This window comes from Cryptotermes secundus, unplaced genomic scaffold (assembly GCF_002891405.2).
Source record: "Cryptotermes secundus unplaced genomic scaffold, Csec_1.0 scaffold330, whole genome shotgun sequence".
Classification (NCBI taxonomy): Eukaryota; Metazoa; Arthropoda; class Insecta; order Blattodea; family Kalotermitidae; genus Cryptotermes; species Cryptotermes secundus.
The window spans coordinates 743,349-756,698 of NW_019734317.1; the positions used below are offsets into that span (position 1 = coordinate 743,349).

Consider the following 13,350-nt stretch of genomic DNA (forward strand, 5'->3'; position numbering starts at 1 on the left):
CTGGTACTATATATATCGAGAGTTCAAAGTTACTAAATGCATAGCAACAGTTCTCACGGTCTCTTCGCTTGCAGAATTCTTATATTTTCTTCTACCCTGAAGATGGAGGCGATACGTTCCTCCGAAACGTCGGTTAACACCACTTATACACGGTGTCAAATCCCAGAAGACTGCTTTCTTCATAGTCACCGCCGTGAAAGCCTCAAATCTTACAAAGTATCTTAATCCTCACCTGAGGACTGAAACAGATTCAGTCTCCGAAACGTTGTGTTCTCTAGTTTTTTTAGAATACGATCACCCAGTAATTCCGAGTATTATAAACCGCCGTCAGAGCCCGTTAGATTCTACTGGTAGTATTCATATGATTCATATTTAAAACTGTCAGTCAATTAGCAGAATGGCAACACAGCGTTGTGAGTTCTGCATTTAACACGGACAGTTTTCGTAAATTCAGAAAGTAATAAATTTATGTCGTACATTTTAGTAACCACTTGACAGTGGCCGCGCCATAACTCAAACGGTTAGTCGCTGGCTTCTCACCGCGGCGGCCCGGGTTCGATCCCAGGTCTGGTCAAGTGGGATTTGTGGTGGACAAAGTGGCGCTGGGGCAGGTTTTCTTCCAGTACTTCGGTTTCCCCTTCCAATCTTCATTCTACCAACTGCTTCACAATCACCCTCACCTATCATCTGGGGCTGGTACAATAGGCCAGAAGTGGCCGCAGTACAAGGGACTTAGTCCCACCCCACTAGCAATGAAAAAACACTTGACAGAGTCACGCTGTACACGCAGGTCCTATACATAATTTTCTCACTGTTACTAACATCCAGTTGCTATATATGTACTATATAAATTCGATATTTATAAGGCTATATTAAAGTCTAGGGCTTGAAATGTCCTAAACGAACGGTGAAGAAGCTATCCCTGAAGGCCCGTAGGGTTGTGAGACGTCGAGACTCCCACGAATCCCCACGGCTGTTAATTTCGGTTAGTGCAACTGAAAGGATTAGGTAAGTTGATAAAAATTCACCTCATCGAGACGCGAATCCGCGACCTTCCGGCTTGTAGCATAGTGCCCTCCCCCAAACGAACGGTACTGATCATAAATATGGATAAAAAGAGCGACTTTTAATTTGGTCACGGCATAAAAATCCTCAAGCCTTATTATAGATATCTGTATATACCCTTTTGGATGTCTGAACGCACGGCGCGCGCACACAGCTGCCAGAAATCTAAACATCCTAGTTCTTCTTATAAAACACGCAAGGGTTCCATAATCACGACTTGTCCATCCCGGTGTCATGTAACACGAGCCCCTCGTTTAACCTGTTCAACAGGGAATCGTGGTGGCACTATCAGAATGCTATTAAAACCGGTCTATGTGATAACTTAATTTTCGCGTCCCTGGAAACAGCTCTCCAAGTTACTTCAGGTTGTAGAGCTATACGATTACTTAACACGTGACTCATTTTCGGCTGCGCCAGTAAACATTTTAACGGCGGCCTTTATAAAACAATTAAGGGAAGAACACTCAGCATTGCAAAGACGTCTGTCTACTAGAAACCTTCAGTAAATGTTACATTTGTTATCAACCGAACAACATGCACTTAACTTTTCGGCGAAACAGACCCTAGTATATCTCTGTAAAGTGAAAAATAATGTACATGGTTTGGCGCAACAAACACAGTTACTCCTAGTAACAGGGAAGAAAAACCCTGCGCAAATTAGTCTGATTTCCTGCTGGCTAAGAACAAAAGGTAAAGGCAAAGCTATTCCTGTACAAGCCGTGAAGGCCCATAGGGTTGTGAGACGTGGACGCTCCCACATTTTCTATACAATCGGTTCACAGATGATGGTAGGGTTGTCAGCCTTACGCGCCAGCAGCTCTTTACCCGCAGGAAGATTCCTGGTACTCATTTCTGTTAGAGGTTGAGTCGACCCCCAGGGCGACAGTGCGGCTGGAAGGATTCGGTCAACTGAAAAATCCAATGACCGCATCGGGACTCGAACACGCGACCTTCCGGCTTGTAGCATTGTGCCTCAACCAACGACGCCACGGCGGGCCCCGGCGTACCAATAGAGGAAGTGAACTGAAAACAACCTAATAACTTCCTACTGGTTGCGTAACGGTATACGTCACGAAAAGGCAATGACGCACTCTTGCTCCCCTGGCAGATTGAGTACAGTCTGTGCAATGTAGGGCACACTTCCTCCTGTCGACATTCAGATCAAGATCAAGACAACTACGGAGATGCCTCGTTCAAGCACCAGGTGGCACTGCATCCGTGTTTGCAGTTCAACACTGTCGATCCGACTGGCGAACAACGCCGATGTGACTGTGTGGGTATGATGTCCAAGGGAAGGTAGAGGAGGTTCTGCAGCCGAGTCAACGAAAGAATCGACACAGATCCCCCCCCCCAACACGTCTGCTCAACAGTTACATCCCTCAGCGTCCTTTGCCCACTATCCACTGCCTACTGGCCATGTCTTGTAGATAGGTGAGTGAGTGGGCAGGGGTTACTGTACTTTCCTTCTATTCCCCCCCCCCAAGTTCTTTAGTTATGATAGTACGAAAACGGATTCTCCCGCTGGCTTGAAGTTGTGTCTGGAAATAAGGCCTTATGTAGGTAACTAAAATGCTGTTTTAAATGCAACCTTTGACGATAATTGAAGTTCGTGTGACCAGGGCATAACTCCACCACACTGTCTTATTCACTTAAATAATAGATCTATTAAAATTATTTATCCCTTATGTTGCTTCTGGAGATTTGGATTTAGATGACAAAATAAGAAACATAAACTTGATACATTTTAAGCAGTAACTTGTTGCAAACGATTTAAAAAGACTGAGTATGTGAGGTCGACAGATTCACTGTGACATATATGATTCGCCTACTGAACAACAGTCCATGTAGGAGATTATGGCAACAAAGAGAATGTGTTTTTTCTGTTATGACTGGCGTTTTTGTGCACAATATAAACATGACGACGATGAAGTCGTGTCCATCCTGTTTCATCTACGAAATCCTGAACTGATTTTCATGGGAGAATTTAATTTTGAATCGTCGGTTAGCTCAGCCGATATAGTGACCGGCTACTAGCTGGATGGCTGGGGTTCGATTTTCGGCAGGGTCAAGAAATTCTCTTCTCCACAGTGTTCAGACCCCCTCTGCCCCCATAAAATGGATAACGGGCGCTCTTCCCCGGGAATACAGCGGCCAGGGCGTGAAGCTGATCACTTACCTAGACCTAGTATCGAGGTCAAGAATGATGGAGCTGTATCTCCACTCTCCTGTAAGTCTTCACGCCGTGGCGCTTAATTATAAAATTAATTAAGCACAGGGCCAACTTCACCTTTAGAAGTAGAATGTAACTTGTGTTTTCCATTAAGATTCGGAATCGACTTTTGCAATGATCTTCAATGTGACAAGAATAACTACCGTATTTACGCATGTATAGGCCGCGTGCGTGTATAGGCCGCAGCACAATTTTCAGAGAGAAATTATAGAAAAAATAATTTTCTTGGAATATTATTTCAGGAGTAGAACACCCTGTATTACTAATTATGAATATTTTTTTTTTAAATGAAGTTTGATTTCGAATATTTCGAATATAAGCCTCACCCCAGTTTTCCTCTTGAATTTTTGGCAAAAAATGTGCGGCCTATACATGCGTAAATACGGTACTTATGAATATTTTCCAGACTCAGACATTTCATTTTATCCCTGCTGCTCATTCATATAAGAAGTTGCGTAAGTCCCAGAACCGGCCAAGGCGCCGTATAAACAAGAATAATCTCTTGTCTGTGCCAGAAATCGAACGCCGACTCCTCAGTCGCCTAACCCGTAGCCTAGTCACTTATGCCGACTGAGCTACGCCGTTCAGCTACAGATATTTTTATATGCATAGTGCTTACACATTGCTATGTTTTGCAATAGGTCACACATTGATTTCGTGTTTATGAATGTGCTACCCCGGAGATTCTCGTGTAGCGATGTTTTCAGAATAGAGAAATGGAGCACACGCATGGAAATATCCATCCGTGGTCCAAACTCACTCCACTTTTATGCCAACTTCAACGCAAGCACCTATCTCGAGTTCCTGCATGGTTTCTACGAGTCTAGTCAATAAAAAAACTCCATGGCTTTAGTCCCCAAGGGAACTATACTGACCGAGCGACCGCCGCTTGTCGGCGAGGTCAGTGCCAACTTTCTGCGGACAGAGGGTGTCGCGTGGTCAGCGCAACGAAACCCCACGGCCGTTAATTTCGGTTTTCTAGACCGGAGCCGCTACTTTTCCATTCAAGTAGCTTCTCAAGTTATTCTCACGAGGTTGACTGGGCCCCGTTCCAGATCCACAACTTCTCAGAAAATTTTCTTGTGCTGGAAATCCAACCCGGAGCCTCTAGCTCTGTAGCCAGTAACTCTGACCACTAGACAACAGATGCGGCAATACGTGTATAAGTGGAACAAAAAGATACGCCTAGGTGGGACCCATTTCTTTCGTCACGATTAAAGGGGTGAAATGACACGGAAACCTGTATGGAAGATGCTGGTCGGTGGGGACAAGCGAAGGACAAACAGTTAAAAGAAATACGAGTATTAACCCTAGAGACAGAAGCAAAAGAAATCTAAAGCTCTGACGCAATGTTTCGCGCACTGACGCAGAGCCTGTAGGTTGTGGAAGGTTGCGGTACGTGGTATGTGGACGAGGGTCATATTAATTCCAGCCACGCGTCCCAGAACTAACCCATCTCGACGATGTCAAACCACACGTCAGGCTCGGAGAAGGACGGAGGCAGAAAACAAGAAAAACTACTCCCAGTATAAGAAAGAGGAAATGATAAATTAGAGGAGCTACTTACAGAACCTGCCATCCATCGTAAGGCACGATCGAAACATGACTTACCCAAACCCAGAGTTCGGGAAGTATCGACTTATGCAGTTCCCTCCTTCACAATCGACCAAATATGACGTGGTTTTCTGGACATTTTGACAGTTACGAAACAGAGGGAACTGCTCTCTCGTAACTACAAGTCTTGGCCGTGCCATAGCTCAAGCGGATAGTCGCCGCCTTCTCACCGCAGAGGCCCGGGTTCGAGCCCGGCTCAGGTCAAGTGGTATCTGTCGTGGACAAAGTGGCGCTGGGGTAGGTTTTCTCCAAGTACTTCAGTTTCCCCTGCCAATCTTCATTCCACCAACTGCTCCACAATCACCATCCTCTGTCACTTGGGGCTGGTGCAATAGGCCAATAGTGGCCGCAGTACCAAGTGGACTCAGTCTCACTCCACTAATAATAATAAAAATAAATAATAAAAACTACAAATCTTCCATAGCATAAGAAACAGTGGTGAGTTGCCAATGACGTACCCCAAAATGAGGCATCCCTAACCATATATTGGACATGCTTCAAGTTGAATTCCTTCCCGTGTCGTTATACGCATAAGTTAAGAACCAATTTCATCCATTGATTTGGAAACCATGTCGTGACTTGGGGGTTCTTATCGCGGGGACTGGAAGGTATATTAGCACGCCAGTGACTTAAGAATTCAAACCTACATCTTCGTAGCTTCAGTCTCTGTTCTCCTTTCGGCAGGCTTATTAGTTCTGGAATTTGTTGACCACACTTTCGACGTTTCGAAGTCATTAAATAACCCCACGGAGCACAGTTCATGTGAATGTAACAGTCACTCAGCTAGTCATCTCCCCATCTCTCATGGAACCCCAAGCTTCATTATATCGCCCCTGGACCCTACGCTACGTCACATGTATCCAAAGGATACTGTATAAAGTCAGAAGACGAGTACTTAGAGGGATTCAGACTCCCCAGAAGTTGGCGACAATATTTGTGTATTTATTCATTTATTTCGAGATGATGCCAGTAGCTCAGACCATATCGCTAGGAATGATACGATGGTTAGAGAGTAACGAACTGGAAAGGATGTGAAAGGAAAGAGTTGCCGCTATTTAACTGAGGTGCCGTCCTGGGACTTTCTTGGAGACTGAGAAAAACTCGAAAATCCAGCCAAGGTAGTTCGCCAATGGGCCCGCATTTGAACCCAAGACCTCCTGAACATGAACTACAGACGCTACTCACTCGGCCGCGACGTTCTGTTTCCTTCTCCTTATTTATTTATTTGTGGATTACTTAACGAAACTGTCAGCATCTCAGATTATACGCCCCTAGGCCTGCAGCCCCGAACTAGAAGGAAGCGGTCGTGGCATCACTGACTTACTATCCCAACATCTGTCTGGGGGGCAACTCTCAGTCACGATAGTCGATGGCCCGGTCGATATTCGAACCAGTCAGCTCCCGAATACAGGTCAGTAATGTTAATGTCTGAGTCGACCTGCCTAGTACTTTCTTGGTTCTCATATTTAACTAACTCTAGTCTGCTCTAGTCCTCCTTGAGAACCCGAAGGTTCACTACCACGTTCACAAGAATCCGCCAGCGCTTCCAATCCACATCCCTTCTGCCCTATTGGTTTCTCATTAGCGGTCTCTTTTCTTCTGAACTTCCTACCACAACTTTACATACACGCGTATTATCTCCTCTCCCATGCATGCACAAACCGCACATCTCATCCTCCTTATGGCGATCATTCTAATAATGTAGGACAATAAAAAAACTTTGACAAATTTATAATTATCTGCGTTTTAACTCTCATAGAGTAGGCAAGAAGACAAAATATTCTAAACTTAACAGCAGAAAATACTCCCCGAATTTAATCTGCTCTTGATTTCGTTCCGAATTAAATTTTGAATTGTTAGCGTGCCGTTCCCGAATATTTGAACTTCGCCACACTTTCAGAGGATCTAGCTACGTTTATGTCATGATTCTGCCCTGCATTCTGGTGACGAGACATCAACACAAACTTATGTAAGATTTGAGGCTTTCACGGCGGTGACTATGAAGAACAGTCTGCTTTTACCGGTTCTCACGGTTTCTTCGCTTGCAGATTTCTTATATTTTTTCTTCTACCCTGAAGATGGAGGCGATACGTTCCTCCGAAACGTCGGTTAACACCACATATACACGGTGCCAAATCCCAGAAGACTGCTTTCTTCAACACAAACTTAGTTTTCTCTACATTCACTTCTACACCAGCCTCCTTATAGAATATGCCGGAGGGTGCGCGAGTTTCTATATGGCACTTATGCTATACCCCACTAAATCAATAAGACCAGCACCGACCAGAGGCTGATGTCTCCCATTCAACTTGAATCTTACCCATTTTCTGGAATACTCACACCGACGTGTTCTAAAGCAAAGCTGAAAAGCAATGGTGATAATATATCTCATTGTTTCAAACCATTCAGACTAGGACACGCCATCAGGTGGATGTTTGCTTATACGATATTATTACTGACTTTATTTAAACATATAATTATCGTAATTCGTTTCATAATACTGTATAATGACCGCCTCTGTAGTCTAGTGGTTAGAGTTCCCGAATACAGATCCAGAGGTCCGGGTTCGGTTCCCGGCGCTACCAGATTTTCTGAGCAGTGGGCCTGGCACAGGGTCCGCTCAGCCTCGTGATGAGAACTGATGAGCTATTTCAAGGAAATAGTGGCTCCGCTCTATAAAACCGAGATTAACGGCAGTGGGGATCCGTTGCGCTGACCACATGACACCCTCTATCCCCAAGTTGGCACTAACTTCGCTGACAAACGGCGGTCGCTCGGTCGGTATAGTTCGCTTGCGGACCACAGGCCACGTAGTTTCTTTTTTTAATACTGTATAATACTTCCCTCCTTACTGAATCACAGGCTTTCTTTACGTCTATGAATAACTGAAATATTGTCTCACTGTACTCCAATTTTTGTCTCCAATATGTAGTGAACGCAAATATGTAATCAGCAGTCGATATATTACGTCAAAACCCATGCTGACGATCCCCAATGATTTAGTCTACATATGGACTTAACCATGAGAGATGAATACTGATGAAATTTCGTACGACGCTGATAACAAAGACATCGATCGGTAACTACTACCGCCAGTTTCGTCACCCTTCTTCTAACAGCTACAATAATAGACCGTTTCTAATACTGAGGCATTTCCTCTTTCTTCCATATACAATTTATATTCTCATGGATTTCAGAATGTAATTTCGCCTCCTGTCTGAATCAATTTGTCAGAATCTGGTCTATACCTGGTGATTTATACCTTTTCGACTATTCAATGCAGTCAGAACCTCAGCTACTAATGTCTCAGCTGTATGCCTAACACCACTAACCCCACGTACATTCAATTGCTAAGAGAAGCAATTCTTCCGCCAATTAAAAATGCTGTCGGAATATGCAAGCAGACCAACCTCCTCTTCGCCAGTTCTCGCTTGATAACCCTTTTAACTTTCGGTTTATTTTTCGTAAAGATTATCAACTATATGAACGGTCCACAACGTTCTCGTGTACACTCAGATGACCCTATCCGGCTGGTGACAATTCAGTCCTATTCAACTCATTTCGGTGTGGTTTACATTAACAAAGCACTAAAAATTAACCGGGTCACAATTAAATTTTCTTTTACAGAACTGGCTCGGCTGTTTGTCAGATGACTGGTAGAACTACTGATCCGCATCTGTATCTAGAACAGAGAGGACAAAGGAGAAAGTGCATAATACCGTACCTCATTGATGTGCTTGTAGGTTTTGATAAGATCGACGCTGAGCTTGCGGAGTGGCGCTGTGGCAGGGTCACGGAAGTTGTGGGGTATGCGCGCCTGCATAGCTTGGATGTCCGAGGGCGTCCCTGTCGCTGCTGTGGAGGCCATGGATGCAGCCAACTGCTCCTCGGCCACCAGCCGCCCATACAGAGGCGCATGGCGCTGTCGTCCAGCCTCCACGGCTAAAACAAAACAGAATACTTCTTTAATGGGCCACATAATGCCTTCATATGTATCTGGTTGACAATCAAGGCCTATTGCAAGTCAGGTAGTTTACAAGGAGTAAACAATTGAACCACGTGTAATTTTCTTTGTCACAATTTTACCTATTTTTCTTCTTCCGCAAGGAAATATGGCACCATATTCGCATTTGAGGCTAGGAAGACAAGATTTTAAGACGACAGGTGATGGAAGAGGGGCACGCGGTAGCGTAGTTGGTTGAAGCACAATGCTACAAGCCGGAAAGTAGCGTGTTCGATTCCCGATGAAGTGGATTTTTTCAATTTACCTGATGATCCTTCCAGCCGCACTATGGTCCTCGGGTCAACTCAGCCTCTAACATAAATGAGTACGAGGAATATTCCTAGGGGGTCAAGAGCGGCCTGCTCGTAAGGTTGACAACCTTACCGCCATCTGTGAGCCGATTGTCTAAACAAAGTGTGGGACCATCTACGCCTCACAACCCCCTATGGGCCTTCACGGCCTGTTACAGGGATAGCTTTACCTTATGTGATAGAAGAATTTTTTTCAGCGCCTCGTAGTCTAATCACGTGGTCGCTATAAACTTCTATCAGCACTTCTATCTTCCGCAACCAGGCGGTCGCTTTCTACTGGACAGCAGTTTCGTCCAACCTTGCCCACTGCCAGAGTTACATAACAACTTCCTAACCCCTCCCCCTTCAAAACATTAACCCTGAAGATGGCAACTACAATGTTTTCAAAAAAGGAAAACCTTTAACATTCTACACAGCTTAATCCTGAAAGCTGACGTTACGTAGGGGAGTCAATAAGTAAGTTACAAATTGATGTGGGGTACTACACGTTTGAATGAGGCATTTGAGGCTATCGCCACTAGATGGCAGCATTATTCCGGTGGCTACTGATGAAAATCGACACGAGACAATCGATGTTTACAAGCGAAACAGCAGTTGCAAGATGGCGGCGCCTCTCAGTGAGTGTACAACCTTCGAGCAGCGCTCCGTAGTGAGATTTTTGTGGGCAAAAGGTATGGAATCAAAAAAGATGCATAAAGAAATGCTTCCCATCTACGGCGAGAAGTGCCTGTCACGTCAAGCTGTTTACAATTGGGTGCAGAAGTTCTCTGAAGGGCGGACACATATCGAAGACTTAACACCGCGTCGGCCGGCCAACGGAGATTGCCACAGAGGCGAATGTGCAACGGGTTAAAGACTTACTCCGAGCAGACAGAAGGGTAACTATAGACACTATAGCCACTGCTATTGGTTGTTCACACGGCATGGCCTACCTCATAATGCATGATAGGTTAGGTTTTCACAAAGTCTGTGCGCGATGGGTGCCGCGCACAAAATGCAAAGAATGGGTCTGGCATTACAGCATCTCAATCGCTACCACAATGAAGGACACGATATGCTAGCCCGAATTGTCACAGGTGATGAGTCTTGGGTTCACCATTACCAGCCCGAGACAAAGCGTGCGTCAATGCAGTGGAATCATCCTGCGTCGCCTGCCAAAAGAAAAAAAAATTAAGGTAACACCATCCTCCAGGAAAGTGATGCTCACAGTCTTCTGGGATCACGAAGGCATACTGCTCACCGCATTCCAGCCTCATGGACAAATCGTAAATGCCTACTTCTACTGCAACATCCTCAGGAAACTTCGTAAGGCCATTCAAGGGAAGCGAACAGGACTCTTCACCAAAGGCGTGTTGCTCTTGCATGCCAACGCGCGTCCCCACACTGCCAACAAGACAAATGAGACGCTGCGAAATTTCAAGTGGGAAGTCCTCGAGCATCCTCCGTATAGCCTCGACCTTGCTCCAAGCGACTTCCATTTGTTCGGCACTCTTAAACATCATCTTTCGGCTGAACATTTTCCCGACGATGAAGCTGTAGAAAGGGAAGTCACCGCTTGGTTCCGACAGCAGCCCAAAGAATTTTATGCTGCTCGTTTTCAGGGGCTTGTGAAACGATGGGACAAGTGCCTCAATGTAAAGGGAGATAATGTTGAGAAAAGCATTTTTCAAATCAGTATTCTTATTTGTTTAAGTTCTATATCCATTTGCAACTTACTTATTGACTTACCCTCGTATGTAGGCGGCGCCACAGCTCAAGCGGTTAGTCGCTGGCTTCCCACCGCGGCGGCCCGGGTTCGATCCCGGGTCTGGTCAAGTGGGAATTGTGGCGGACAAAGTGGCGCTGGGGCAGGTTTCCTCTGCCAATCTTAATTCCACCAATTGCTCCACAATCACCCTCACCTATCATCTGAGGCTGGTATAATAGACCAGTAGTGGCCGCACTACAAGGTACTTAGTCCCACCCCACTTGCAATAATGTAGCTGTAATGCTGCTGCTCTCTGCATTCACAAGCCATTCACTTGCTCTGAAGATGGAGGCGATACGTTCCTCCGAAACGTCGGCCAAAACGAAGAATACACGGCGCCAAAACCCAGAAGACGACTTTCTTCATAGTCATCGCCGTGAAAACCTCAAAACTTACGTACTTACGAGTAGTTCGGAGGATGGACCATAGAAAACAATGCTTCTTCTATTGTTACAAAGGCATGTTTGCTGCACCGTTGCCTAGCAATAGAAGTATTCGTTGTCGCGAGAATGTGTTTAGTGACCCACTGACTAGCAGTTATACTGTAACATCTTAATCAATTAAGTATATGAAGGACATTACCTCCGCCTACGTCGGGTGCAATAAGCCGAAAACCTGGCTGGCCCCCTCCCTCGGAACGCCATGCGTCTCTTTCCTCGACTTCTCCATGTATACCATAAAATAGTTTCACAGGATTTGTTCAAATTCAATATAGAAGCCTTTGTCAAAAGTTGCCAAACAATTCCGACTTCCAAACATATTCATTCATCTATTACGCCTCTTTGCATAAACTTGACTTTTCCATGCATCCCATAAACCGTCCCACTGATATTGTTGCACTTCCGCCAGACGTGCAAGGACTATGTCCAGCCACATCGAGCCATAATAATTCTACCCCACACAGGATTCCGAACTGAACTTTCTCTTACATGACATTCATTAACCGTCTGACATATTCTGACATGAAAACTTCTATCTTCTGGGATACAAAGCCGTATAGTCCGCCGAAAGACAACCGAGGTTTCGGAGAATCGTGTCGCCTCCATCTTCAAGGTCGAATAAGCCGAGCAAAAACTAGCATGAAAGCAGGTGGCAAGCAGAGCTCTCTTCCGAAACGTCCGATGACTCTCAACGGACTGCTCGGCGTTATATCCCAGAAGATAAAACTCTTCATAACCACCGCTGTGTGAACCTCAAACCATACATATATCGTATTACAGCATCTTCTCTTCATTGTAATCTGATTGCGATGCACAGCCGTATTAACACAGTAATACAGAAATCCAAGCAAAATTGTAGACCTGAGTCACAAATATTTTTTCGGCAAAATTATTTAGAAAACATCTTGAAGCATACATAATAATCTGTAGTTCTTAACCCAACATACACGCTTTCCTACATTATCAATTCAATACACATTTCAGTTTAAATGAATTAATTTCAAGTGTTTACTATTGCTATTCACTAACTGTATGCTTAAATGAATTCGAACGTTTGTCAGTTACGTTTGTGCCCATGGCACTAAAACTACTGTCAAAGAATGCTAGATTTCTTCAAATTATTACATTGTTTTAAATATCATACTCGGAAGTCTCCGGTTTCGCAAACTTACAAGTGACGTCAAAAAACCGTTCAGAAAGCAGGGAACTCATTTTGTTAAGCATAACATTTCATTGCTGAAGTTCTCTAAACCATCTGACTTCCTTATTCACATTATGCTGTTTTCAGCATATCAAAACACCGTGGTTTTAGTCAACAAGCGGACTATACCGACCGAGCGACCGCCGATTGTCGGCGAAGTTAGTGCCAACCTTTGCGGATACAAGGTGTCGCGTGGTCAGCGCAACGAATCCCCACGGCTGTTAATCTCGGTTTTCAAGACCGGATCCGCTATCTCCTTGAAATAGCTCCTCAATTATCCTCACGAGACTGAGTGGACCCCTTTCCAGACCCACTACTCCTCAGAAAATCTGGTAGTGCCATGAATCGAACCCGGAACGCTTTATCTGTAGCCAGGAACTCTGATCACTAGACAACAGAGGCGGTCTTTTCGGCATATCGTTCAAAGTAAAATGAACGCTTTGTGTGAAGGCAATGTCTGTGTCTCTCTGTGGCCTAAATCGTTGGGCAGATTCAAGATTCGACGTCCAAAACTTGCTCTAAAAGCTGTCGAACAATTCCAACGTTCAGCCATTCTATGCCATGACAAAGCCTTTTTCACACAAACGTCGTAAATGGGGCTTTTCACGTATATACGAGTATCTAGTAAAAAATTTCCGTGAAATTCGATGTGAGAGTGATGCCTCCATAACACTCGTCGGCCATTCTGATTTTCAGCCATAAGGCAAAAAGCGGACTTTTCCGTGTATCCCACAAAGAG

The 13,350-nt window shown here is 44.8% G+C and overlaps 1 protein-coding gene across 6 annotated transcripts in view; it reads right to left on the bottom strand.

Annotated features, from left to right (window-relative positions):
• The window catches only part of LOC111868554 (serine/threonine-protein kinase minibrain), a 281,954-nt gene that overhangs the window by 87,138 nt on the left and 181,466 nt on the right, over nucleotides 1-13,350 (bottom strand). For all 6 annotated transcript variants that reach the window (XM_023859305.2, XM_023859304.2, XM_033753084.1 and 3 more), the window contains exon 3: nucleotides 8,634-8,851. In XM_023859305.2, the coding sequence (XP_023715073.1) occupies nucleotides 8,634-8,851 (218 nt within the window). The remainder of the gene's footprint in view (nucleotides 1-8,633; nucleotides 8,852-13,350) is intronic.